At 40.0% G+C, this 26,543-nt stretch overlaps 1 protein-coding gene across 8 annotated transcripts in view; it reads left to right on the top strand.

Moving 5' to 3' along the window:
- The window catches only part of FAM13C (family with sequence similarity 13 member C), a 114,007-nt gene that overhangs the window by 16,446 nt on the left and 71,018 nt on the right, over positions 1–26,543 (top strand). For all 8 annotated transcript variants that reach the window (XM_066191648.1, XM_066191646.1, XM_066191644.1 and 5 more), the window contains one exon: positions 13,642–13,688. In XM_066191648.1, coding sequence (XP_066047745.1) covers positions 13,642–13,688 — 47 coding nt within the window. The remainder of the gene's footprint in view (positions 1–13,641; positions 13,689–26,543) is intronic.

Genomic DNA, 26,543 nt, shown 5'->3' with positions numbered 1-26,543 from the left:
TCTTTTTTTTAGTCAAAATGAACTTCAGAGTTGAAGGGTTGCTGCTGTCCCTGCGTACTCTTCAGTTGTGGATTTTCAATTAGTTGAAAGGGAAAAAAAAATGGAAAGCAATGGAAAACAGAAGGAAAAATTAATTCTTTGACAAAAATCTACACTTCAATGAAGAAGTGAAGAGTGCTGTCCTTGTCTCACCCTGTTGTATTTTCTACTCTGAACAAAATATTAATTCTGGAAACAAGGTCTTTAGGTATTTTCTTTTCCTTATTCCCTTTTGCCTCCTCTACAAATCCTTTTTCTTGCAAGTCAGGGTATTATATACCTCCTTGAAAACACTGATGTGATGAAGTAGAACAAATACTTGGCATTGGGGACATACCCTATTTTTATTTAGAGAGATTTTTATTTCCTGTTCCTTGTTAAATTAAAACCAATGGGAGGAAATTTTCACTACTCCAACTCACTTCACACTTCATGAACATCTTGGTCTAAAATAGTACTGAAGCACAGAGAAGTCACCTATCTCCAGATTAGGTTTCCTACTGATGGAGGTGATGCATATTGCTCCTTGTAAAGAGGGATGGCAAAATTTCTTCCCTACTTCAACACATCTCAGGCTGGTTCTGTAGATCTTGCTACAAAATGTGGTTTTTGTTTTGGTTTTTCTTCCCCTATGAATGGAAACCTGTCCTCTTTCAACTTGAAGCCATTCCCCCTTCTGTCCTATCACTACATGCTCGTGTAAAAAGTTTTCCTTCATGTCTTTCGTGGGCTCCCTTCAGGTACTGGATGGCCAAAATTAGGTTACCCTGAAGCTTTTTCTTGACAAAAAATAACAGGTGACTGTTTTCTTCTGCTCTGCACATCCAACAGGGAGACTCCCACCACAGCACAAGCAGAGGACAGGTTCTGAATAATTAAGTTTGGAAAAGATTGGAGTCCAGCCTCTGATATTGCTATGCCAATCTCACTACTCTAGGTGGTGCTTAGATATTGTCATGGGCAGGTTGGAGTTTCTTCAGTGAAGTGGAATGCGTGTTTGAATTACATAGCGGTGACTTTTTGACATTTTCACAGTGTGTCTCAATTCTTTCCTCAAATAGACAACAAGTCAACAAATTCTAACTAAAAATGCTCACCGTGCAAGTAGAACTGCATGAGCGTTTGAAGGCATGGTCAGGTCAGCCCAAAGGACTTGTGTTATTCCACAGTAATTCCTGTGAATTACTGATGCATTGGGTTAATTCACCAAATACCAGTGTAGGAGGGGTGGTTTTATTTTTCTTTCAGGAATCTGATGCTTAACAGAAACTGTGCGGAGGTGCCAGTGTGAGATCTGTGTACTCAGGAGAGGGTTAAATCACGTTGGACTGGCTGTTTTGCTGATGTGGCTGTTAATTAAACTGGTAATTTAGCTAATGTAACTGCTTCCAATTCTTCTGGTAGTGTTCTCCTCACATTGGATACACACATGTTCCTCAATGTGTCATGCATGTACCAGTTGTTCTTAAATGATGAAGTAAAACCAGTTCAGAACAACTGACTGCACTAGGGATGTGGCCTCACTTTGAAGCACATTTTTTCTATTATTTGCAAGCAAGGTGGCCAGGAGTTTAAAAGGTGACTGCAGTCTCAGCTGAACCTTTGAATAAAAGCTCCAAAGTGCCAGGAAAAATAGTGGATGAAGTTTCTTTGATATATTCTTTCTTGCTGAAGAGAATATTTTAAAAGAAAGAAGGAAAGAAAAGAGGTCTGTAGTGCTTAAAATTTTTTTCCTTAATGTTGCCCTCTCTCTTTTGGAGACTTAAAACCTGATCTGAGGCGTAATCCAGAAAAACATGTCAAGAGGATTTGTTCATAAGCGTACAGTGTGTTGACATCAGCAAACTCTTATTACGGCTGTCATGTTCTCTATCCTGAAGCCTCGTTCTAATCTCCTGGAAGCATTCATGCCCAGTGCTTTCCATTTTGATTGAATTAATTAGTGAAGTTTAGATGACTCCCTGATTCTGAAATTGTCAGAATTTTTATAGGGTGTTTTTAAAGGCTATTATTTGCCCTAGTTAATAGCAAGTAGGACATCTGACTGCATTTCTGTATTGCTTAAATTGAAAATACATGGCCCATTTGGAAGCAGAGAAAATGGTAAACGAGAGCTATATTTATGTACTTATCTTGCCTTTAAAGTTAATCTCCTGTTACTAGTCTTGAGCTTTTCAGGTTGCCATAGAAACTGCCACAGCCTCCAACTGTGCTTCTCCCAAGACTTAATTGCATTCTGAGTTTCATGTGCTCTCTATTAACTGCAGCATTGGCAGACACAGGCGCGTTGCGGAATGAGTTGAATTAATGGTTCAGTATGATGTATGCATTTTTTAATACTATGTTTCCGTATCTCTTCTCAAGTTTTCCTTCAGCAGCTGGTTAAATTGTTCTGTAGCATGTAGTGATACCACAGGCATGGATTCTCTCAGCTGCCACTATATTTGATATTTTCAAGTCTTTGATGCCATCAAAATAGCTGCAAGAGTCATTAGTTTTAAGGACTTGGTTTTTTTTTTTTTCCCCTTGGAGAAGTCCAATTATTCCTGAACTACCTTATCTCTGCTGACTTTTTTCTGAGTCTTCTCCTACACCTCTGCAGGCAGCATTGAAGTGCATACCTGCTGTCTCAGTAGCTCTGCTAAGCTTTTGCTGACTCAATGCTCGTTTACCACATGATTTTTTGCTTGACCAGTGTGGGTCAAAGGCAGTTGTTCAGCCAGGCCTGTTTTTAGGTGGGGAATATAAATTCATTAAAGTAGGAGAAGAGTAGTGGCTGTAGGCAAGGTTTGATAAGGCTTTTCTGGGAATTATTTATTATGTCCTTGATGAAATTTCTTATCAAAACGGGGCTGATAATGTGTCTCATTCAACTAGCAGAAAAAAATCTCAGATTTGGTTTCCCAGTTGGCTCTCAGCACAATGATGTTGTCAGTGCAAATACAGCGTTTTATAGATGTCATTCTGCTTTCAGTGAGGGTGAACTCATGGAACCAGTGGCTAATATGACTCTGTGCTCATAGGATTTAAGTCCAGAACTTCATAACTAAGAAAGCAATTCCCCACTGTTCTTGCCTTGTGCAAAAAGCGGAGAGAAAATGTATCCCTCTGTTAAGCCCTCTGCCTCAGCTCTGCTTTTCTTGTGTGGGTAAGAGATGGGGAATAGGACAGACACACCTGTGCACTGTTCCTCTTTCCGTACTTGTATTAATATTTCTGTACTTGTATTAATGCAGGCTCAGAGATGAGCTTTTATCATCAATAGAAAACACCCCCCAACTGGTGAAAGAACGAAGGCAGTGATGCTGAGAAACAGGGCAAGGGGAGGATTTCACCAACATGTCACTTCATGCATGTCGATTATGCTTTTAGACACTGACCTTCTGAAGACAGCCCAAATATATCCGTTGTAGCTTTTAAATATTTCAAATATCCTTTAAAATCTGACCCCTTTGCTTATGTTTTTCATGTGGTTCACGCTGTTTACTCTTTTTGTAATTTTCTATATGTGCTGCTTTTCTTTTATTATGTATTGGTGGTCCCTTTTAAGAATCTTTGTAATTAGGTCAAGTAAGTAAGGTACCTTGTCTGGCCTCAGCCCTACTATCAATATTTCTCTGAATTTGTGTGCTAGTTTTAGCTTTTTCAACCAGAAAGAGGAATTGGGGAATAATGAAATTATGACAATATTGTCAGGATTGATCTGAAAGAGTGAAGACGGATTTCCAGCACTTTCCCCTGGCATTCTCTTTGTTTTTTCCCCCAGATTCCTTTTTTCATTATCTACCTACTTTACACTTCTTGCCACAACACAGTACACATTCTGTCTCAGAACTTAAATCTCTTCCAACCCATCTCAGCTTTCCTTTTTATTGCCTCTGAGCTCGCATGTTGAAGAGTGCTGTGTTTCTCTGCCAGCTCTGCTCAAGTTGCATTTCCTCGATTGCCCTACAGAATGCCAACATATATTCCCAAAATCTGTGCGTGCTGGAGATCTTCCTCAAACATTTGAAAAACACTTGCTCTGGGATGGGATTCATTTGGATTTGAATATAAAATACGTATTGCTTGTTGACTTCTTGTCATTCTTGCAGCCAAAGAGAAGAAGAAGCCAAAGAGCTGCCATTTCTCCAGGTTGTCTGTCTCTGTGAACTCTTTCCCGGCAGTGACAGCACTTTCTTTGCAGAAAGCATTTCTTACACTGTCTGTGCAGGCATTCAGAACAAAGACCTTGCCCATCAGTGGGATAGCCCAATGTGTGAGCATGGGGAAGTCTTGACACCAATTATATGCAGCTCCCAGCAATCCCAAAAGAGAGAAAAGACTCATTAGAAGTCTGAGCTGTGCCAGTAGCAGCTTTATTTTGCTCCACTGTGGAGAGTATTGTGAAGGCTTTTTCACATAAGCCATAATTTCTTCTGATTTCTGCAGTTTATATGAATTTTAGGATGTTCCCACAGTTGATGCCTGGTTGCTAGGCTTTTCTGTAGGCACATGGAATCTTTGGGGTACAGGTGGTTGGATGTTCAGAGTACCTCTGGGGCCACATGAGCTCGTGTAGTTCTGGTTATTAGGGATCGCAGTGCTTTGTTGCAGAGGAGCACTTGTACTTTGCGTTTCCTGCCTTGCCAAGCACTTGTATTCAGGTACCTGTTGCTCATCCTTCCTTCCCTTCCTCATCCTGTGGGAGAAAACTGGCATGCAACTTGTTGCAGTGCACATCTACACTTGAAGAGGTGCTTCCATATTAGGAAAGAGTGTAAGCTTCACCCCTGAACTTATGAGGAAGACGAACCAGAAACTTCTATGCTCTTCTTACCATAATTAGCCGAGTGCCAGGACAGCAGCACCTGTTGAATCTTTTTACTGTTCCTCAAGAAATAGCTATTTTCTATTGGGCAGCACGCCAAAAACCCCTCCTAGATCATTGAATACTTGAGAGAGCACCGAGATTCTCAGGACATTTTTTGAGGTGTCTTAGCAGGGGCCTCCCTGCAACTGTGCATGGCTTTCTTTTGTTTTGTGCAGCTTGTTATTTCTGCTGTAATTAAAACCCTTTTGCTTTTTCAAAACACTTCATGCTGTCAGGCTAATTTCTCTTGAGCCATTTTTGGGAGGCTGCTGGTGACCCTCAGATCTCGATACACCCTCATGGTGCTAATAACACGCTGGCCGCGGGCAGCCACATATCGACAACTGGCCCTTGTATGTTACCCACAGGTGAGCAAAGAGCAGAGATGCTGCTTCCTCACAGTCTCTGTGCTCCTCTTCCTCAGCCGAGACGTGACGCTGCTCCGGGATGTTTGTGTTGGAAGCCTGGCTGTTTATGGGAGCAGGGAAAGGGAGCAATGCAAGGGACTGGCAGAAGTCAGGGACACAGATCTGAGCCAGGCTGCTGAGTGGACAGTGGAAAGATGAAGCCTGGTCGCTGACTTGTTACTTTGGGTTTATCTCCTAACCTTGTCCTTCAGTATAAGAAAGGGTGGAGTGAAATTTGAGTTTTGACTAAGCAGGGGTGCTGCCTAAGAGGGTCATACAGACATATCTCAGGCAAATATTCCCACTGGAACAAGGAGAAGCACTGGGAAGGGGATGCACAGGTAGGGATAGGCTTGTTCAGCAGTTCTCTTGAGTTTGTATCACTTTATTTTTTGTTTTATTTACTGCACTAAATACACATTTCTTCTAGCACATCCTGAGCAAGATGGGAGGTGACACTGGGTAGAATGTAGGCTCTGTAGGGCTAAACATTTAAAACTCTTGAGATCTAGACCTACTACTTACCTTCAGTGCAATTTATCTCTCTCTGCTTCTCATTTCTGCCTTCAGAATCAATCCCCAGTGAAAATTCTGTCTCCTGTTTTAACCCTGCTCACCCCAGTGGCCACTTAGCAGAAGGTTTCACCTATGAGTTAACTAAGTGGGTAATTTTGCGTGTCCTTGCATGGCATGCAGTGGAAACATGCATGAGGTCTATTAATATTTGTTCGTACATAAACAGAACCAATTTTATTCAGTTCTGCAGCTAAGGAAGCACTGTGGGAACAAGACAGACAAAAGCTTGGGAATTACTCTACAAGGAAGAATCTCAGTGTTTCTTGGCAAAAGCTGCTGAGGTTCAAGGTTTTCTTGGTAAGAGCCAACAGTAACAAGATCTTATTCTGAACAGGAGTCTAAATAAACAGAATTTTTCTGCCCTTTTTGAAAGATCATAGACAGAAATTCCAAAGTTTATTTCAAAAGAAGGTGAATTTTCATCTAGTTACAGCCAGATACTCAATTTTGAGGAAGGGTTCTAATGAAAGAAAAGAGGAATTGGAGTCCCAAATGGAGATTTAAGGAAAATTCTCTTTTCTTTATTTACTTCGAAGTACTGACAGGATGGAAATAGTTTTTTTTCCCTCAGTCCTTTGTCTGTTGTTTTCTCTAACATAGAAAGACAAAACTGAAAGGCATATGGTGACTTACTTAGCAATAATTGGATTACTAGCATCGGTTACTATCAGCATTTTATTACAATAACTACAGATGTGGCTGAATTGATGTAGATGGTCTTTGATAAAATGCCTTTTTGGGGCGTGATGGAGAGTATAATAGAAGCATTAGCTGGCATTAGATTTACAAAGTCATAACTTCTAAATGCCTTTTTTTAAATTTTTTTTAACACGTACATTGAATTTAAATGTTAAATTCAAACTTGTGCCTGGAAGGTCAGTATCTGCAATGCTGTGTCTTGTGCAGGTGAGCCCACAGCCTCACCTGTCTGTCTGTCTGGTACTTCCCTGGTGCACACAGGTGCAGGAATGTGGGGAACTCTCTTTGCCAATGATTTCTCAGCTGGGCTGAACACTGACAGCTCTGTGAATGTGCTATCAGCACCAGAGACTGCCTCTAAAGCTGGAACCAGCACAAATGCCATTTGATGCCGGTTCTTTGTCTCAAGGGATGCAGCTTCAAAGGTGTCTTTGGTTTCCAAAGGCTGCCTCTGGCTGGATAATATTTCAGTATAAAGATAACATCATCAGAGATAAGGACAAGGAAAAGATGAATGATCCTGTTTTCCTGGGTTATTGCTGTTTGTTTTCCCTGGGCTGGAAGATACAGCCAAGAGGAATTTCAGAACGAAATCTTGCATGCTAAAAGCTGCTGCAGAGCTGGCAGGAGCTGATAGAAGAGAGGGTGGGGCTCTGCCTTAAATCCTTCTTCTTTGTGCATTATTCTCCTCTTCCTTGGCGAAATCCTGTCTTCAGCCACCTCTGTCTTTCAGTTTTAATAGCACAGTGCAGTGGGAATCTCAGACCTATGGGGAAAATGTGACCCAGTGTATCTGTGCGGTGCAGAGAAAGCAGGAGCCTGCTTTCCAATTGCCAGTTCCCAGTATGTCTTCATATTATCAGCAGAAATATTAGTAGGAAACCAAGCAATCACTACTGAATGCACTGATCTGCACAATTAGTCTTCAGATTTATCAGGGTAGCTGCTCAATCTTTTGAATTCAGTGCACATGGCCAGAGCTGATGTGCGACAAGGCCATTTGCTGAGACCTGCGTACAAAAGCAACACTAAAGGAGACACCAATCTGCGGAACAAAACTGGAAAAATTTCGTACCGTATGTTCAGCACCAGTGAGAAAAATGAGCCGTTTATTCCCCACTCCGAAAGTAAGTTTATAACTCTCTTTAAGAATTTGTTTTTCTGGATCCTAACAAAATAAAATGCAACCCATAATTTGTTAACTGCTCACAGTTGCACCTGACCACATGACAGATATTTCTGAGGTCCTGCAAGAGCCTGTAAGAAACAGAGATGGACCCAAAAAGCACAAAGAGAAATCACAATTATAAAACAATTAAAAAGCAGTAACTTTTAAAATAATTGAGGAAGTATTTAAATTAAGAAATAATCTCGATTCCCATTTCCTGGGAAAGTGCACTGTGCAAGGAAATAGAAGATAATTATGCTGAGAAGACCTGTGGTAAAATCTTTAATTATAATCATTCAGAGAGAAGTTAATTAAAAGCACATCTTTAATGTAGCAGAATGGTTTTCCCTACGTGCCACCATTTGGGACTGACTCTCTTCGGCCCTCTCTGTTATTTAACTTACCTAGTTACAAATAGCTGTGATTGCATCTTGTCTGCTCAACAACGGCTTGGTTTTCCGGGAGGGGTTCTGCAGAACGCTGTAGCCTTTTCTTTTTGCAGGAAAAGAAATAGCCCCTCTCAGTCCTTATTGCTGCGTGAAGAAGTTACAAGATTAACAGCAAAATTTGAATTTACAAGTTTCCTGGGAGCTGGCCTTAGCCATGCTCCCTTTTTCCTGCAGTTTTCTACCCCCAGGTGTGCTGGGCAGGATTGGTATCCCTGTTGGGGTCAGTCTGCTGCCACACCTCACTCTGCCAGCTGCTGCTCTGGCGCTGCACTCACAGCAGCTGCCATCCTGCCTGAACTCCCCGGGAGCCTTGGAAATAATGTAAGGAAATAGGTGGGCATGCAGATGTAAGAGCAATGTCAGGCTCCCACAGCCTTTTGGTAATTAATGACAGATTATGAGGGACAGCAGAGAGGATTTTCTCCAGGTTGTTTTTTTTTTTTTTTTCCAGAAGTGATTTAAGAGTTTTTCAAAAGGTAGAGAAGTTGACAGACTGCAATACCTTGAAAAATCCATGGGATCGGAACATATCCCCAGTCCAGACTTTCTTCTGTATGATGTGTCCATGCCCAAACACTTGGCATGTATGTTTTGGTGTTTGGTGGTTTTTTTATTTTTAAGCAATGAAATTTGTTTCCAAAACATTTCTATATCTCTTTCCCAAACCAGGCTGCATTAAATTATTGCTAATGGGGATAATGTTTCATTTAGCTACAGGCTTCCCAAATTAGGCTTTAGCTTACGGTGTTCTAAACAAAACCATCTCTTTCCACTGTTGCAGTTGTCCATTATTTCTGGCTCACAAACCCCACACCAGCAGAGAAATGCATCCTCTTTCTGCCCCCAAAAAAGTCACTGTTAATGAGCACAATAAGCCAAATCAGTTCTGAAGCTTCTAGGTGAGACACTAGGAAGAACTTTTGGAAAGAGACTGACTGAAAGCGGAGGGTTAGAACTCCCGCCTCTTCGAAATGTTTGTCTGTCTGGCAGGGAGGTGCCAAAGCAATTGTGTGCTCTGAGGCCAAGTGTCAGCTGCAATTTGAGTGAGATGGAAAGCTGACTTTGAGGCTGGCTGGAACAGTAAGTGGACAGGACAAGCGCTTCCACCCTGCACAGGTTTTGTTTTCAAGCTGTTGTGCAGTAGACATTGAAAGCTGCTCATTAGAAGTCTGTGAAGAGGTGCTGGGATGATACAATGAATTTACCTTATTGGGAAAGCAAACCCTGTGAAGATGCTCTCTGAGCCCCAGAGCGAAGTGGCATTGCAGGGCTCCGTGTGGCAGGTCTGAGCTGCGGCAGGGAGAGAGGAACCAGAGCAGTAAGGTAACATATCCAAACTGAGGTTTTAAGATGCTGCAAACAGAATGAGTAAAAAATTGAAAAATTACTATAGACACACTTAATCAGGGTAATTGGACAGCCTTTTTTAGGAGTTTAGTTTGCATTACCCAGCTCAGTGTAGAGAAATGCTGAGATCACCATCGTATCAGTTACAAGAATTGATAACACCGTGAGTGATTGCCTGGTTTTTATTACCTCTCTGAATTAAGTTTTTCAAGGTAAAAGTAACTGTTTCTTTTAGAAGAATAAACGTTTAAACATTTAGGCATATGGGAGTTTTTACAAACTGTCCACAAAATTAAAAAGAACAATATGTCTTTAAATTTTTGTCAACTGAAGTAACCTCAGGCTGCTGGTAATTTCTGGTCTGTTCTGGACTAATATGTTCTGGCCATAGAAGGAGAGAGAAGGCCCAGCCAAAACCTAATGTTTCTGCCTCTACGAATTTTTAATATTCTGTATGAAAGAATAAATTTTGAGATTAAAGACTTGACTACTTGTCATAGTGAATACTTAAGTATCTTCCATTTCAAGATATGTTTGTACTTACCTGTTTCTAGCACAGGGTTTTTCTTTGCTAAAGCTATGTTTTTCAACATTAAATATATTTCTTAAGGGTAAAATCATGGATATTTCTGCTCCAAATCTTCTAGGTTCTGTTTGGAAGGTGAGGGCTCAACAACAACTGGCACACTAATTTTTCATCCTGTTTAACATGGAGATAAAATATTTCAGTTGAGTAGTAAAAGTATAGGTTATGTTTGTAAGATATACCTCACTTTCTTTCATACTAAGACAAACCAGCTCAAAAACTTCTTGCTGCTTCACCAGCAAGATATTTATTACCATTGTAAAATTATTTAGTACCTTCTTGATGTTATATGACCTCAGATTATTAAATGACTATCAAACATAATAATAGCTTTCAAAGTGCATAATAAAGCTAAATCTGTAACAGTGTTACTGGGTACTGCAATATAATCTCAATTAAAAAAGTGAAACTGAAGTTTTTAGGGATTCTTGTATGTAACGTACTCAGAGAAGATGCATTAATAGAATCAATACATATGTTGTTGAGCTCTGTTCCTCTCTGAAATGCGAAGTCCAGCTCCTGGTTCTAGGAAGTGCCAAGATAGCTACAGAGTAGCTGAAAAAGAAATGTAGATATTGACTCAGATTTGGTGTACCTATGTCCTATGGTGACCTTATGATGCCTGTAAGAAGCCCATTGTTTTCTGCCTGTAGCACATGATCTCTCAAAAGTTATGTTTTAATAAATTATCACATGGGTGGGCTCACAGTGGTTCATTTTGCTATGAATTTTGAGATCCTATATTCAGAAACGTGTGCAGCCTTTCTTTGAGACTTGGTGTTATATCTTCTCTCCCAACAGTGCTTTTATAATTATTTTCTTTTAACAGAAAGCCAGAAAAATATTTGCCATAGCAAAGTTTAGCAGAACGAACTTAAGGTGTTGTGTCCAAGACACCATGGGGAAAATTTCAGGTTATAAGAGTGTGCATTTTTGAAAAGTACTAGCTTATCTTTAAATACTCTTACCACTGAAGAGGATGATTTAAATACTCTTACCACTGAAGAGGATGTTTTTGTATAAGTAGATGCTGTAAAAAAAGTGCCCTCAATGAACTGTGCTGATTGAAATAACCTTTTTGCGTTGCAGTTTTTCACTTAGAACAGTACTGTCAAACAAATGGTATTTCTTCGGTGCATTTTACCTTCCATTCAATGAGCAGTTTTGTTAAATATAATATGCAACAGCTTTGTGAACCATTCTGCAGTGGATTAACCATTAGTGAAAGAAGTAAAAAAAATTAGACCTGAAGCCCAACTTTAAAATGGAAAGGAAAAAAAAAACCTCACTGTATTTTTGTGTCTTTATTAGATACAAAATATTTATTTTGCAGATGTGTTCTTTTCCGTGGCTCCAGATTCCTTGGCTGCAAGGGATGTATTTTTAAATTGTGAGTTGTTAATTACAGCAATTTCTTACACTAACTAACTGCAAAGATCCCCGGAGAGATCTCAGTTCTTACGCAGAAATCCGTGTGAGATTAAAAACCAGTGATGCGTGTTTAGGGTGCAATGACAGAAGCAATGACTCTGTGTGTGCTGTGTGTTCATAGCTGTGCCACTTCCACAGGGAGTTTGTTTTCTTTGTTAGTATTGCAAAGTTCAGGAGGAAAACACTTTTAGTGCCTCTTGTCGAAAAGGTTCCAGTGAAGAACATGAAGTAATTAAAAGCTGACCTTTCTGGGGGCAATTTGAACAAAAATAATGCTGGCTCTTTAACCTAGAGGAACTGCAGCCACTGCATGGGAAAGGGGAGGCCTAGGATAAATCCCCAGATGTTTAACAAAATGTAGGAGCAAGTCCAGAATAAAATAAAGCAGCTGGATGGGGTGGGATGAAATGCACTCACTCACTGGAGTTTGCAGCGGACCTTCCTGAGTTTATGATTTTAGAATAACCCAAGATAGAAGAGCCCTCAGGAACTCCTGAGGAGGAGTTTTGCTTGCTCTAGAGTGTCTGCAGTGCTCTGACAGTTGTATTGGCTGGTAAATCCAGCACACTGTGATGCTGGAAAGTGAGAAGGATTACTTTTTGGGTAACAGGATTAAAAAATTGCAGTCTCTCACTTGCAGTCAGGAAATTTAAAGTGAAACTTGGATTTATGTGCATGTATTAGGGCAGGAGAGGAAGGAAAGAAAATGAAGAGACTTGGGGTTCCAGGTGGGCATTCTCACGTGCCAACCCATTGATCTGAGAGCTCTTGAGCTCATTATCTTCCCTTTCAACTGAGCATAATTAGCATTAGACTTGTAAGTGAACGGAAATTCTGCAGTTCAGCACTGTGCATGAAATTCCTCTTGGCAGGCACTAAGTGCTTTGTGTGCGTGTAAGATTTGGGTTTTGCTTTATTTAACAAGGCAGTTCAGTGCTTGCCAGCCTGCTTAGTGTACTGAAGCTCTTGGAATTAAGCACATGCGTGTTTCCCTGACTCGGGACTAAACCAGAGGTTCTGCATTTCCATGATAATTATTCTAAGGTTACTTGTTCACTTTTTGTGCATGACAAGTTCCTCCTGGGCAGCTCTGGTAGGGTGAGGCTTTTTCACTGCTACGTCGTAACTGTGTGACAGATGTAATTGCAGTAATGCTTTTGTGTCTATACTATAACCTGGTGGATTTTCTATTTTTCTAGTAGAGGCAGGAAAAAATCACAAAGAACAAAAGGATAAAAAGTGAAAAGGGTATCAAAACTAGAAGAGATTTTCCAGTTTCCATTTTATGTGGTTAACTGTCTGGGGTCCAGATAACACAAGATCTGATTCAAAGCTCTATTATCTCTAAAGTTTAAAATAGCACCACTGAGGTCCTTCAAAGGGAAAAATGTAGCTTAATCTTAAATGACAAAACCTCCAGTTGGTTTGGGGAGAGGTTTTAAAAATCCTTCCCACTTGGCTACTTTGGTGGGTCTTATAGATGTCTCCTGTATTCAACTATGAGCTCTTGCTATTTTATATTTGTATCTTCCATTTGCCATAATATTTACCAATTGCAGGGTTATCACAGCTCTTATATTGTGTAAAATTGTGGGTACCCTGAGCAGGAGGGAATTTAATACGTGCAATGTGTGACATTTTTGACAACCTCTGGCCTTTTGGATGCCTGTAAGTGACTGCTTGACCTTTTCTGTTATCTTGGACCACATGAGTGACCTTTGAGCTCTGGATGACCTCTGACCCTTCAGGAACATTTTGAGCCCATTCTGACCTTGCAGTCCCCTTTGATCCTGTAAGACCATTTGTCCTTTTGCAGTGACCTGTGACCCAGGGCGACATCAGAACTTTGGGGATGACCTTCGATTTCTGAATTACCTCTAGTACGTTTTCTATGAGGATTCAGTTAACATGTCCTGCTCCTTCACCAGGGCTGAGGTCTTGACTATAAGAACATTGCAAATGCTTAAAAGAGCCAGGAGTGCTGCTTATCCTCCCAAAAATAGCTAAGAAAGCACAAGTGAGCAGTGCCCAAACTGGTCTGGAATTGGAATCCAGCCTCTTACATTCTGTTTCTCCTCTCTACACAGGCAAGCAACACAGAAGATGCAGGAGGGGACAGACTGATATTGCTAAGGTAGGATGAAAGCACCTTTTAACTGCTTCATGGAAACTTTTGATATCTCATGAGAAATTTGTATGCTATACTACTGTAATGTAGTTACAGTTGGTTTGTTGGAGATTTGCTGGAGGAACAACCTAAAGACTGAAACTTCTGCAAGTCTTAATGCTGATATGTATCAGCTGTACACAGGTAGATGCAGGCCACTGTCACCAGTTGATTCCCCCAAAAAATGTATTGTTGATACCTGGGTGGATTGTTTGTGCAGAGTGGTTTTTTTTTTCTCTCACTATTCTTCTAATATTTTATTTTGCTCATAAATCTGTATAATCATGGTTCCTGTGTTGGTGTGACTTGAGTGGCCAGGAGGAACTGCATGGTGTCAGGAAGCGTTTCATGAATTTGCGCTGGTGTGGAGTTGCACCAGTTGGCAGAGATACAATCAGTAAATACACCAGTAACTGAAATCCTTTGCTGTGTTTGTCAGAAAGACTTGGCTTTTCTGAGACTGGCATTTCTCTAAGCAAACAGCATTATGTTATGCCCCAAGACTAGATTTCCTTGCATAAGTTCTCCAGCAGACTTGTCTGACCATAGGGACATAGATTAGCAAAAAAATTTCTTAAAGAAATATTTTAGCCATAAAACTTAGAACCATGGTAATGTCTTCCACCCCATTTGCATTTTGGAGTAAAAATATATGGACTAAGATAATAGTCAAGGCATTGGAAAATCGTGGTACACATTCCAGTCTTTAAGATATTGTGAGGTTTTTTTCAGAGATCAAGTTTTTTGAATACTCCAGTAAAACAGCTGAGAAAAAAAAAATTGTGGTTCAGAGCAATTTCAAGTATTTCCCAGATATTTTGTACTAACAGATGCTGCTGAAGTATCCCACTTAATATTCTGTTTGCTTTGCCAGTAATGCAGCAGATTAATAAACCACATTAGGTAGGAAATAGCTTTTTGTGAGACCTAGGAAAGATAATTCAAAGTTTTAGACAAAACCATTGAAGCAGAAACAAGCTGGCATTTCCCAAAAGCTAATCAAATACTAGCAGAGCAGTGAGGGAGTGTAACACATCATTTGGAAGTCAAAAGTCAAGGGAGAAGATTTTAAAAGATCTTTTAAAAAACATTGCTTCCATTTGCCAGCAGCCAGTACCTCCCAATGTCAAGCCTCTGTCACTATAGAAATTGCCAAGTCCTGTTGAAACAATCATCTGTTCTGTGAGGGGGCTTCTTCTAAACCACAGTGATTGCTTAGGTCTGGTGGGGGGCCTGTACATGCTCCTCAGTCATTGCTGGGTCTGAGACAGAAATCCTGCGTGTTTTATTTCGTCATTTTTGATCAGAGTCAAACAACTGGCAATTGCTTTCTTCTGGTCACACTGAATTTAAGTTTTTCCTGTCACGCTGTTGGTAAGTAATGGTTTGGATGTCCATCTGGGTTATAAAACAACTGAATTTCAGTAGCTGCAATGAGAGGAGAGATAAAAATGAAAAAAAGTGTGTGTAAATGCATTTTATAAAAGCTGGAGTGTATCATCAGGGAGGCTCTGACTGTTCAGCTTGAACTCCCCTGGAGCTAGGGCACTCTTCTCAGGGATTTAAGGTCAAATTCCTTTGGATACAGTGTGTCTTGTGTTTCTGTCTTGTGTTTGTGCTGTACATTTTGAATTAAAAAAATGTTTAATGCTCAAATACTTTTGGAAAATTCTTGTGCTGTGATTTTGTCTCCCTAACTGAAATTTCTGCAGAACCCTAAGTTCTGTATCCTTGAGACACCTAGATTCACATTTCTCAGAGAACTTTATGTTCCTGGCTGTGCATTCTCCTGCAACCAAGGTCTGGTGAAGGTCAGCAAAAGGCTTTTTTTTTTTTTTTCCAGAAGCTTCACTTGATTATGCCACTCTTGAAAACAATGCTTTATTATTTGTTTAAGAAGTATTGTCAAGTGGGCTCATTGCCAATGTGAATTTCCTCACTTGTTTGTATTCATTTCAAGAAAACGAAGTACATGCTGTTGGCAAATATTCACTCTGCAAGCCCTCAGGCCTGTCACTAAAGCTGCAGCCCCCAACTGTCTGTTACTGTCACTGTGTTGAAGTGAAAATGCACAGTAATTTGTTCCTAGCTAAACAGGATGAACGAATCACTTGGCCGTTTAATTTGAGGTAATGTCTTGTCTGAGAGTGGACTGGAGCACTTGAATGAAGTGAGCTGACCTCCAGCAAGCAGGGGCATTATTTACATGGAGCTCTACTGTTGGTCTGCAAAGATCATCCAGCGCCAAGGTCTCTTCTGAAAACAGCTTTTAGATGCAACAGTCTGCTCCCCAAAAGATGTGTACTGCACACAGACCAAACCCCATGAAATAAGTATGTAGGACAGAGAGCTGTAGCCTCGGCCTGCTGGGGTGAGAGTAAGCATTGCAGTCAAGAAGCCTGCTGGGAGTATTGTGAAGCCTCCTGATTCTGAACCAAAATGTTGGTACTTGGTTGCTGTCAAATCGCCTTTTCCTTGGAGTCTAAGCACGAGGAATTGCTGCCCAGTTTCTCAGTGAATGCTTTAGTAAAGAATGATGTTCTCAAGAGTACACAATTGGGAAAGGACAGGAAGTCTACTGTAGCTTTCCCAGAGTGATGGCTAGTTCTGAACTGAGAGCAAGGCTAGTTACCACACACTTTCTTCCACGTCCCTGACATGGAATATGTTCTTTATTGTTTGGAATGCCCTTGTGCTGCTCCTTTTATAACACAAGCAGCATCAGAGAAAACAGGATGATGCTTCCCTTTTTCAGTTTCTTGTGTTCTTAAATTACTGAACTGAAACTTGTTCCGGTAATTTAACATTTATCAAATTCCTTTTATCGCGGAAAAGTGAGGACAACTCACTGTAGGTGAGCAAGTTACAGACTTCTGGGACTTCAATTTTGTGTACCAAGAGTTGTCTTTCATTTACTGTTACACCCTGTAAAGTAAAGCAGTATGATGCCACGAGAACCCTGTCAAAATGTTTTTGATAGATGTCTACAGTGTGCTTGGCAGGCAGTTTTAATCCTGATATTAAGTTGGTTATTAAGGGTAAATAAAAGTGTGTCTTGAGGGACAGATTATTAGCATATACAGGAATCTCGAAATGCTGCAGGATATTTTTCTTTTGGAAAAAACCCAAAAACAGTCAAGGCAGATCCATCCTGCTGGGCTTTGGTTTCTGTTACTGTTTCAATGTTAAAGCTAATTATTAAATCTAATGAGATTTACCTGCTCTGCTGGCTAAATTTGAGGGTATCTGGAGATACAGCCGGTGTCAGTGTAAGCAGGGCAGTGTCACCAGGCTGGCTGTGCACGCTGCTAAATTCTGCTGAATCGAGCAGGCACAATTAGCACTGTTGTTGTTATGGGAAACTGGTCTTTTGTCCTGCCTATTCCAATGCCAGAATAATCATGTTGCCTTTTGGAAAGAGATGTGCAGAGTAACTGGAGCCCTTAGAGTACAAAATATTGGAGATACAATGCTGATGTGCCTTGTCACATCTTCCGAGGATGTTTTGCCAGAACGAGGGATTAACAAACTAGCAGGTCCACCAAGACAAGCCTGAAATGGATGAAGTGTATTTTGAAGGAAGGGATAACAAGACTGAGGCTTCTCTTCCCCCCTTTGCTTACCAGATACTCTTTCAATAAAATATGCAGAGGCAATGGCAATTTCTAGTGAAGACCAAAGATGGCAAAAATAACAAGCAATGGCAAGTGTGTGATAAAGATTTTCATGATATTTTTTCCTCTGATGTGATATTTTGTCTGTTCACACTTTATATTTTAAACTGCTGGTTTTTTTCTTTTTTTCTTTTTTTTTTGTCTTTGAATTAAGAAGATTGACCGAGGTTTGGAAATCTGTGATTACACAGTAAGCTTGAGATAGTCTTGCCTCTTGCAGAACAATGGGACTACTTTTAGGGTTTTGCCTGTTTGTTTTATTTCGGTTTTGCTTTTTTTTTTTTTTTCTGGTCTTCTTGCATACAAAATGTAAGAAATTAAAAATCTGGTTTTCAGATTTTCTTGGTAATGAAGTCAATGATGAAGACTTATTAATCAGTAAAAGCTCTTGGTTTGCATTATTCTCCCAAAACCACCTTTAACATTTTCTAGGTGAAAATGTTAGAGGAATTCACTGTCTTGTGTGTTTGTCCACATGCACACTCGTGTACATGGGATTACCTTGGTGTTAGCTGAAGTGATGCAAAATTCTACGTGAAACTCTCTTTCCTTTGGTTTTAAGAGGCATTTTTTTGCTGCTTGATATAAATTTAACCCAAGTAAACCTGGTTAAAGGGCAATGCTTCTATATTATTTTGCTCTAGCTTGACTATATCAGCTTATTGTTAATAATATCAGTTTAATGTTCCCCACGGTGTGCCTGCACAGCCTTACTGCAGAGTGATGTGTGATGTGGAGTGATACCGTGGTGTTGACTCCCCCACATCTGTTCAGAATGACCTGTTTACATCACTGTTACTGCTATTCCACTGCTTACATCGACCTTTTGAAGTTTTGGGGCTTTGTTTGTTTGTTTTTGTTGTGTGGTGGTTTTGTTCTTCCCACAGTAATGTTTGTAACAGGATTTCTTTCTGTTTATGCAGTCAGGCTGGCCAAGAGAAAGAAAGTGCAGTCATTTTGGGTACTGCCTGTGGGCGTGGAGGGTTAGATAGATCCAGGCCAAGCAGACACAGTCCCACCTTCTCTGACGGATGAATGATTATGGGGAACGTGATCCACTGTCCCGAGCCAGCTCAGCTCTGCTGGATCCTGACATAGGGGATGCTACAGGGAATTTTTCAAGTGGTTTCAACGGGGGTGCAGGCAGAAATCATGGAACTACACTTTCTAAGCAGGCATTGAGCCAAAGGTCAAGCTTTCATTTCAGACTTTCACTGTTAGAAAGGATAGAAATTAGGAAAAAAATTAAATAAGAAAGGAAAGAACTTTTGAGTATTTTCCAAACAAAAGAAAATAGTTTTCATCCAGTCTAGTAAAATTAAATCCAGTAACAAGTGACATGTGCAAAATCCTTGGAAAGTGTTGCTGGCAATCACTGTACATTGCAGGTTAGTGGATTCTTTTCCAGTTTTGAGACTTTGAGAGTAAAACTCCGCAGAAGTTTAGGTTACCAGATTTTATTCTGCAAGTATAATTCTCTGAAAATCCCTCATTTCTCCTTAACAGCAGTCATTAAAATTTGCTAACGTCTCACCCTTTCTTCAGAGAGCATGACAGACAGAGGAAATAGCAGTTTTCCAGACTTTATGCCAAAGCAAAGCTTTACCTTAGTTGCTGTCAAGCAGTTTGTTTCCCTCACAGCTGTAAAGCAGGTGTCTGTATCTCAGCAGAACAGTGCTGTGGTAAATTGAACGAGGCAGGCACTAATATATATCCCTGAGAGCTGAAACTGCTTTGAGGATCATGGGTTGTATCAGCTGTGTGGCAGGAGCTGAAGAGAATTACAGAAACTGTTTTCCTATTGATTTCTTATGAAAATAGAATTTTTGTAACTTAAGAGCTTTGAGTAGTCTATGTAAAAAGTGAAGGCAGTCCTGTTAACACCAGGGACTATTTTGAGCTAGAAAATTCATAATTCCTCCAAAGGTTGAGGTTGGGCTTGCATTACTTCTTAGTTAGAGTCTGTCTGTCCTATTGAAGAGGAAGGTTTCATTGCTGGCAGAGCTGTGCACCTAAACCTCTCTGGAATAACAGGCTGCATCTCTGCTCCTGCTGGAGACATATCTTGACTGGGAACTGAGTAGAATCACCTTGGGCAGTAGATACCTCAGGGGTGAAAGGTGTATGAAGCACCACAGGGAAGCATTGTGTGCTGTGGCTGCCCCTCAAGCAGGGTTCTTTCACTCAGTGTGCGAGAACCAGTCAACACTCTGAGCTGAGATATTTGGTTTTATTGTCAACCTGCAGAATGGGGTGCGCCAGGCATCACTCATTTCAGGATGCAAGCACAGCCATTTATACAGAGAAGTAACAAAGAATGATACAGAAATGGCTGATTTTCACTCACACTTATATAACAAAATTCACAATGTGTGTGTGGTGGTCTGGGTCCAGTTCATTATCCTATCTCTTACATACACAAATTTCCCTAGGAGTGTAATTTTGAGCTTTATAATTGTCTAGGTCAACTTGAGATCCTATTTTCATCCTATCCACTACCATGAAGTTATTATTTAACATTACACTCTCTTAGAGTTTTGGCTTGAATCTATTTGAACAATTAATTGTCAATAAAATAAGGATTTCCAGTACTCTGTTCCTGGAGGCTCCTCATTGCTCTGCTGCTCTGGCACCTTGTTGTCGTGGTTTCAAGACCAGCTCAACACTCCCTGTGAACTTTTTGTGGAATTTTAAACATCGTGTGCCATCAGTATAAACCCAAGGGGTTTTCCTAACTGGAGTTAATGGGTAACTCTCATTTGAGTGCTACTTTTGCCAAGTGTAGCTGCTGATCGTATTTCTATTCAGAAATATTTTCTGATGGCATTCAACTTGCTGAGATAAAGTTGCATTTTCTCTTAGCTCTTGATGGTTCCTGCGGGATAAAATTCTCCTCCAGAGAAGCCAGTTATGTCAATGAGGGGAAAAATTCCAGAGAATGGGTTTAAGAAGCACGTTCCCAAGTCAGAGCCCTTGTTGCGGGGAATAGATTTCAAATCTGTTAAATGTACTTTAAATTACAGACTTGAATTCCTGTGGAATTTCAAATACCTTTGAGCCTTTTTTTTTTTCTTTTAAATTTTTCTTTCTTTTACTGTTGCTGAATCAAACAAAATCTGCCCGTGGTGTGAGATTTGCTAATTGGGCTTTTCAATTACCATAAAATTCGTCAGCGCTTAATAAAGCGTGTTGCTGTTGTGTGCTGTACTGATAGTGTAATTAAAGCAGATGCAAAATATATAAATAGCCATCTCTTTCTGCATGTGCTGTTCCTCTAGGCTGCGTGTGGAGCAGCCCTTGGCTGCAGGGAACGGGGTCATTCTGATGTTAATGGCACCGCGTTATTCCAGCACAAGCAGCTGCGGGAATGCAGCCGAGCACTGGGCTCTGCTTTTGGAGCTGCTCCTCAGCTTCAGAGGGAGTTAATGAGCAAATTGTTCTTCACACAGGGAGGGGATGAAAGAAAGCGTCTCAAAGCTGATTTTATTTGCTACTGAAACCAAGTTAGAGAGCAAAACTCTTCAACTACTTGAATTCATTTCAGCTTTCTACCCTAACTTTAACATTTTGTGTTTTTCATGACTCAGACTGCTTGGGAAAGATGGTATGCAAAGATTTTTTTTCCTAAAACGACAGCTGTCAATATGGAATATTTTAGGTTTTGTTTTTATGGTCAAACAAGCCTTTATTTCGCTCTTTGTGTGATTTGTTATTCTGAGCGATATCGAAGAGCTGTGTTGTCCGCTGACTTTGTTGCTCTCCTGCAGATACATCTTTTAAAATGGCCTGGCCTGGGAAATAACAGATAATGAATTTTACAAACTCCTTTCTCAAAAATGGCACTTAAGGTCTGTGGTTTTTTTCTAGTGTGACATCAATGCTGTTTGTGGCACAGAAGGACTGTCAAGAGAATTTGAAAATTAGAGATATGAATCATCATGAAAACAGTGTTAATGTTATTTTCTATGACTGCTGGTCTGTGATGTAACTCTGGATCAGATCTTGCTTTATTACTGAGAATAGAAATTCAGTGGGATGGGAAAGAAATTCCCTAACCCTCCTTGATGATTTCTTTGATAACACAAGCCATCTAACTGTTTAATTTCATTTAATTCTTTTGGAGTAATTTAGTAATTGAGAGTAATGGCACAAAAACCTCCCGCACAGGAGGATGAGAATGCCAGTTATTTATTGCAACAAATCTTAAAACATTTCCAGAGAGGATGAACATGGCCAGAAAGGTGTTTCTGTTATTTCTCTCAGATTGCTGAAGAGAGGATAATTAGGCCAATAAATTATTTACCAAGTTTCATGAAATGCTCTGAACCTAGAACTGAAGGCACTTTTACAGCACTAGCAATATAGTGCTGTACAAATATACAAAGCCTCTCATTTTGCTTTATATTTTATTAAATAATTAATCATTCGTTCTAATATTTCAACTTCCCTGAATCCCCAGCATATTGATCTGAAATGCTGTCTGTTTTGCTTTGGCTTTCTTGTGATCTGAAGATTCAGTTATGGTTAACTTCAATGAAGTAATGCAGTTAAGTTTTTGGATCTTTATGAAGTAATGAAATAATTTTGGTAGCTTACAAAACTAACATTTGGCACTGCTTTTCACTGTATTGCAGTACTGGACATTTGCGATAAAATGTTTCTGGGGGTAATTAAAAGGATGAAGTCTAAACTCTTCTGGTATAACCAGTGGGGAATGCTGTGGAGGCACTTTCTAATCAACAGGGCAATATTTTGCTTTTACTACTCAGCTGCTTTGAAGGCAAAGTTTTTATTCTGCAGAGCGGGCTCAGAGGTTTTTGTTACTAAGTTAATGTCTCAATAACTTCTCCTCACATGCCATAGGCTTATGTCTGGATGGAATAAGGGAAAGCATTAGTAAAAGCCCAGATTCCTGGTGAAGAAGGAATTCTTTCTTTCAATTTGACTTGTGCATGGAATATTTTAAGTGTTTTAATATTTATAGTTAAATGTGTTTTGCATTGTAAGTAGTCTATAAATCTGAGAAACAACTGTGAAACTCATCTATGGCCAGTACAATAAATTAATGAGAAACTGTGCCCGTACATACCATCCAACATCTGAGTCCTTCCCGTGCCACTCCAATTGGAGCTCACGTCATGTAAAGCCACACCAGCATAAACCTCTAGCGGTCTGCAAGTATACACTAAATTATCCTTTCCAGTTTGCTGGCAGCAGGAAGAAGGTCTGGATTTGGTTTAGAAGGGCAATTCTGTGCACTGGTTGGATTCTGAAAACGTTAGTGCTCAGTGGTCTTTCCTTGAGCCGTGTTGCCCCTGAGGAAGGAAATGTGGAGTGCAAACTCATGGGCAGGACAGACAGATCTCTGGCGGCGCAGCGGTGGCTGATGAAGGCTCTGGGTGTGTGCATGGTGCATTCAGGGCCCCGGATTTGCAAGGGGCTCTGACCTTATGGCCAGGGCAGGGGGAACATCAAGGCATTCATTTGTCACACCTGGCTCAGACTGCTTTGTGTGTGAAGGGTGGCTGATGTATCTTGGTCCAGCTGCAATTAGGTACTTAAGGTTATTGTTATTTCCCCTGATATTCTCTTGATTTCTGTGTGAAGCACGGACACTCATTTACCACATTTCCCAAAGGATGTTGCGTTTTCATTCAGGGCTTCCCAAAGCTTTGGCATTTTTGCTTCATATGCATTGCATATGTTTTTCTTCCAAGTAAAATGGCAATATAGTGAAATAAGAGTATCTCTCAAAACTAATGATTATTTACTTTCCATTTCCTATATAAGGGGTTAATAGGGAATAACTTCCTAAAAAAACCCCAAACCAACCCAAAACTTCACTCTGCTACTTCTTCGCACTATAACTGCCGTAAAAGTGAACTTTCTGAATTTCTGTTTTGGTTTTGTTGTAATATGTTGAAATGGATATGTCAGCAGGGACATCTTTCTTCCTAGATTTGAAGTCCGGTAGTTTTCCAGACAAATAGCACATTCCTGAGTTATTGGAAAATTCATGCTGAGCTACTTCACATTGGCTAACTTTGCATGTCACCTCTGATGACTCTGTTGGATGGCAAAAAAAGGGTGTTATTTGTGATTTCTATTTTCTATTCTATAATTTCTACTTCTTTTGACTCTTTCTCTGCAAAGCACTAAATCTGGTAGCCTGAAAGTGGGAGACTTTAAATATTAAAAGGAAAAGACAGCGATTTCACTGAATGCAAGCAAACATCCAATCACACTGCTAAGATGTTTAAAATCAATTGTGATATATAACTTGTTTGATGATTTTGAGAAATATTTTTAACTCTGAGAAGACTGATAAGTGGATAATTAATTCCTTTGTGAGCACAAATGAACAAATGCATTTGCATTTTTTATCTTGGCAGTTCTATGAAGCAGAAAATACCCGATTGCAATCTTGTTGGGGTTCAGATTCACCTTGGAAAAACCCAAGGTGTCTGCAGAAAAAGTTCTGAACGGTTTGCTAATTACGCTTCTGACTTGGTTGTTCTAGAGACTATACTAAAATGGCCACAGGAAAGACAGCATCCTCACTGAAATTCAGACCATAGGTTTATTTTTGCTGGCTTATGAATATATATTCTTTCTTTGGAGAATAAAATCTGAAAATAAGTTTTAGTTAAGCCCTTATAATTGTCAGCTTTCATCGCTTACCATTTGAAGGTTAAAAATGTAATTCAGTCACAGAGAATCTAATTAGAACTGTGTGCTGCAGATGTTTTCTCATGGATAAATCTTTCCAGTAAAATCTTCAATGTGCCAAAATATTGCTTTTTTAAATGCTCCTCCCTTAAAAAATAAAATCAATGACTCCTTCACCACTTGTCCTGAGGAGAAGTGTCAGAGGTTTTCAGAGCTGTAGCCAGATTGCCTTTCTCTCCCCCAGTCAAGTTTTGAGTTTTGTCTATTATATTTCTTCTTAATTCTTTGATGCAGAAAGTTTACTACTTTTTTTCAAAATTAAAATTTTGTATAAAAAGTGCTTAATAATTTTTTTCTCAGCTGTTTGAACAGCTGTATCCCTTCATTGTCCATAGCATCCCGTGGGAATGGTCTGCATCATGGTTTCTAGTTTTTCTTGTGGCTTTCATCTTAAAGGGTTTGTTCAGATGAGCAAGGACTGCCCTGACAGGTGGTAAAAAAATTTTAAAGAAGCTGTACATAATTAAAATGGTAAATAGGAAAATCTGCTGCAATGTTATTCGAGAATATTTTAAGCCCTCAGTCTGGTCACATCTGAGCATCTAGAAAGGCCACAGAAGATTTTACCAGGCTTGTAAAAGTGTAATATGGCTCTGCTGGGAAAGCAGATGGTGCAGGAACACAGTGGGTGGGCTCCTGGATAATATCCACCCAAAGCACACAGCCTCAGGTGTCACAGAGCTCCAGGGAAAACACAGGGAGGTTTTGCAGTGATCCTGGTAGATATTTTTGGGCTGACAGGTGAGGGCTAAGTTTACACCTTGCTCCTGCCAGGGCTGAGATGAGGTCAAGGAAGGGTTTCAGGAGGCAGAGGTGCATCAAACCCATGGGTTCTCTAAGCACACAGGCTCCAGGATGGGAGGAGGTACCCTTGTCCTGCAATTTAGTACGTGATGGACTTGTTTAGTCTCCCTTCAGTGGAGCTGAAAGGCGTGAGGCAGGTTAATGAAAATATTATGAAGTGGCCCCCAAGGAAATATGACCTTCTTAACACTCCATTCTCCCTCTCTGAATTTGATTCGTCTGTCCATTTCAGTCTTTTTCCAACGAGTTTACTCAGATTGATGACAAAACAAGCTTCATTTTAAAATACACCTTGAAAGCATCAAGGCATTTTTCTTATTATATATTTATAGATGTGTCCATGACTTGATTTACAGGAGATTTTTGTTCTAAATGTTTCTGTTCTATGTGTCTACTTGTCTACTGCAGTCTGGTAACTGCTGTGAAATGTAAGGAAAAACGGGCAGTTTAGGACTAGTGCAGCTATAGAGACCCACATAAATTATAAAAGTCAAGTTAGGAGCTGATTAAACACTAAAAAAAAGACCCCAGGCTGAGCTCCAGCCTGACTACAGCAAAGCAAGAAGTGCCTGTGGTTAAGCAGTTTAAAATTAACTTTATCTATCTACTGTGTTAGAGTTGCAGCAGTGATCACAGCAGATATGGTTGCGAGTTTCCAGGAGAGGTATGCTAGGAATACTTGGAAATGGCACTATTATAAACCGTTATGTTTTGGGTTTTTTTGAGTAAATATTGACTTCTTATGTTAATCTACAAATATTTTCATATTAATTGAGTGAAAACTCAAACATGTACCACTAACATAACTTTCTCTGCTTCACAGTTCTCATGTTAAATTTGAAAGCAGCACTCTGACAACACTTAAGAACACTTGGTTTTTGAGAAAGCTAATTACTTATATGTTGTTTATTTTATTGGCACCAGTCTCTCCTGGCTCAATTTTAAGTTTTGAGGGGTTATATTTCCTGCTTCTCAGAGTCTGAGCTCCGTTTGGTGAGTGTTTCTTCTGGGAGATGGTCACTCATATGAGAAACAGACTGGACAGAGGGAAAGATCTCTGATACGCCTATTTTTAGGCAACTTCCTATCCAGATTGAGGCAATATTTTGTCTGGTTTTCTTAAGAGCTAAAAAAATCTTTCCATGGCATGGTTGCTCCCTAGCAAAGACTCTTTCCGTACTGTTCCAAGCTCAAGGAGTTCACAACCTTCTGGAAGTTTCTAAATTGGCATCTAAAACCAAGGCAATAAAACATGTTCTCATTTGAAAAACAGACATGTAATAACACAGCGGGGCAGGAATGTCTGATATAGGTGTCTGTCAGTTGGAGGCTGTTAAATCACACTTGAAAACAAAAGGAGCCCAAAGTCACTGAATTAATGAGAATCATCTCAGTGTCATCAGGCCACACACTTAGAAAATAAGTGCCCCTCACTGTGCCAGGCTGGTGAGTGGCAATCATTTACCCATGCGCATTATTCTCTGACTTCCTGCCAATACAATTTCAAGGAATATTTAGTACGTGCTATCAATTATTGTATTTCTATCTTACTTCAAAAGGAAATATAAGAGGCAGGCTAAATTAAGGCTAAATTAATTATGAATTGTCCAAGATA

The sequence above is a fragment of the Chamaea fasciata genome, unplaced genomic scaffold (assembly GCF_029207755.1).
Source record: "Chamaea fasciata isolate MVZ Bird 193981 ecotype frontalis unplaced genomic scaffold, bChaFas1.0.hap1 SCAF_9, whole genome shotgun sequence".
NCBI classification, from domain to species: Eukaryota; Metazoa; Chordata; class Aves; order Passeriformes; family Sylviidae; genus Chamaea; species Chamaea fasciata.
This window is presented reverse-complemented; position numbering and strand designations above follow the sequence as displayed.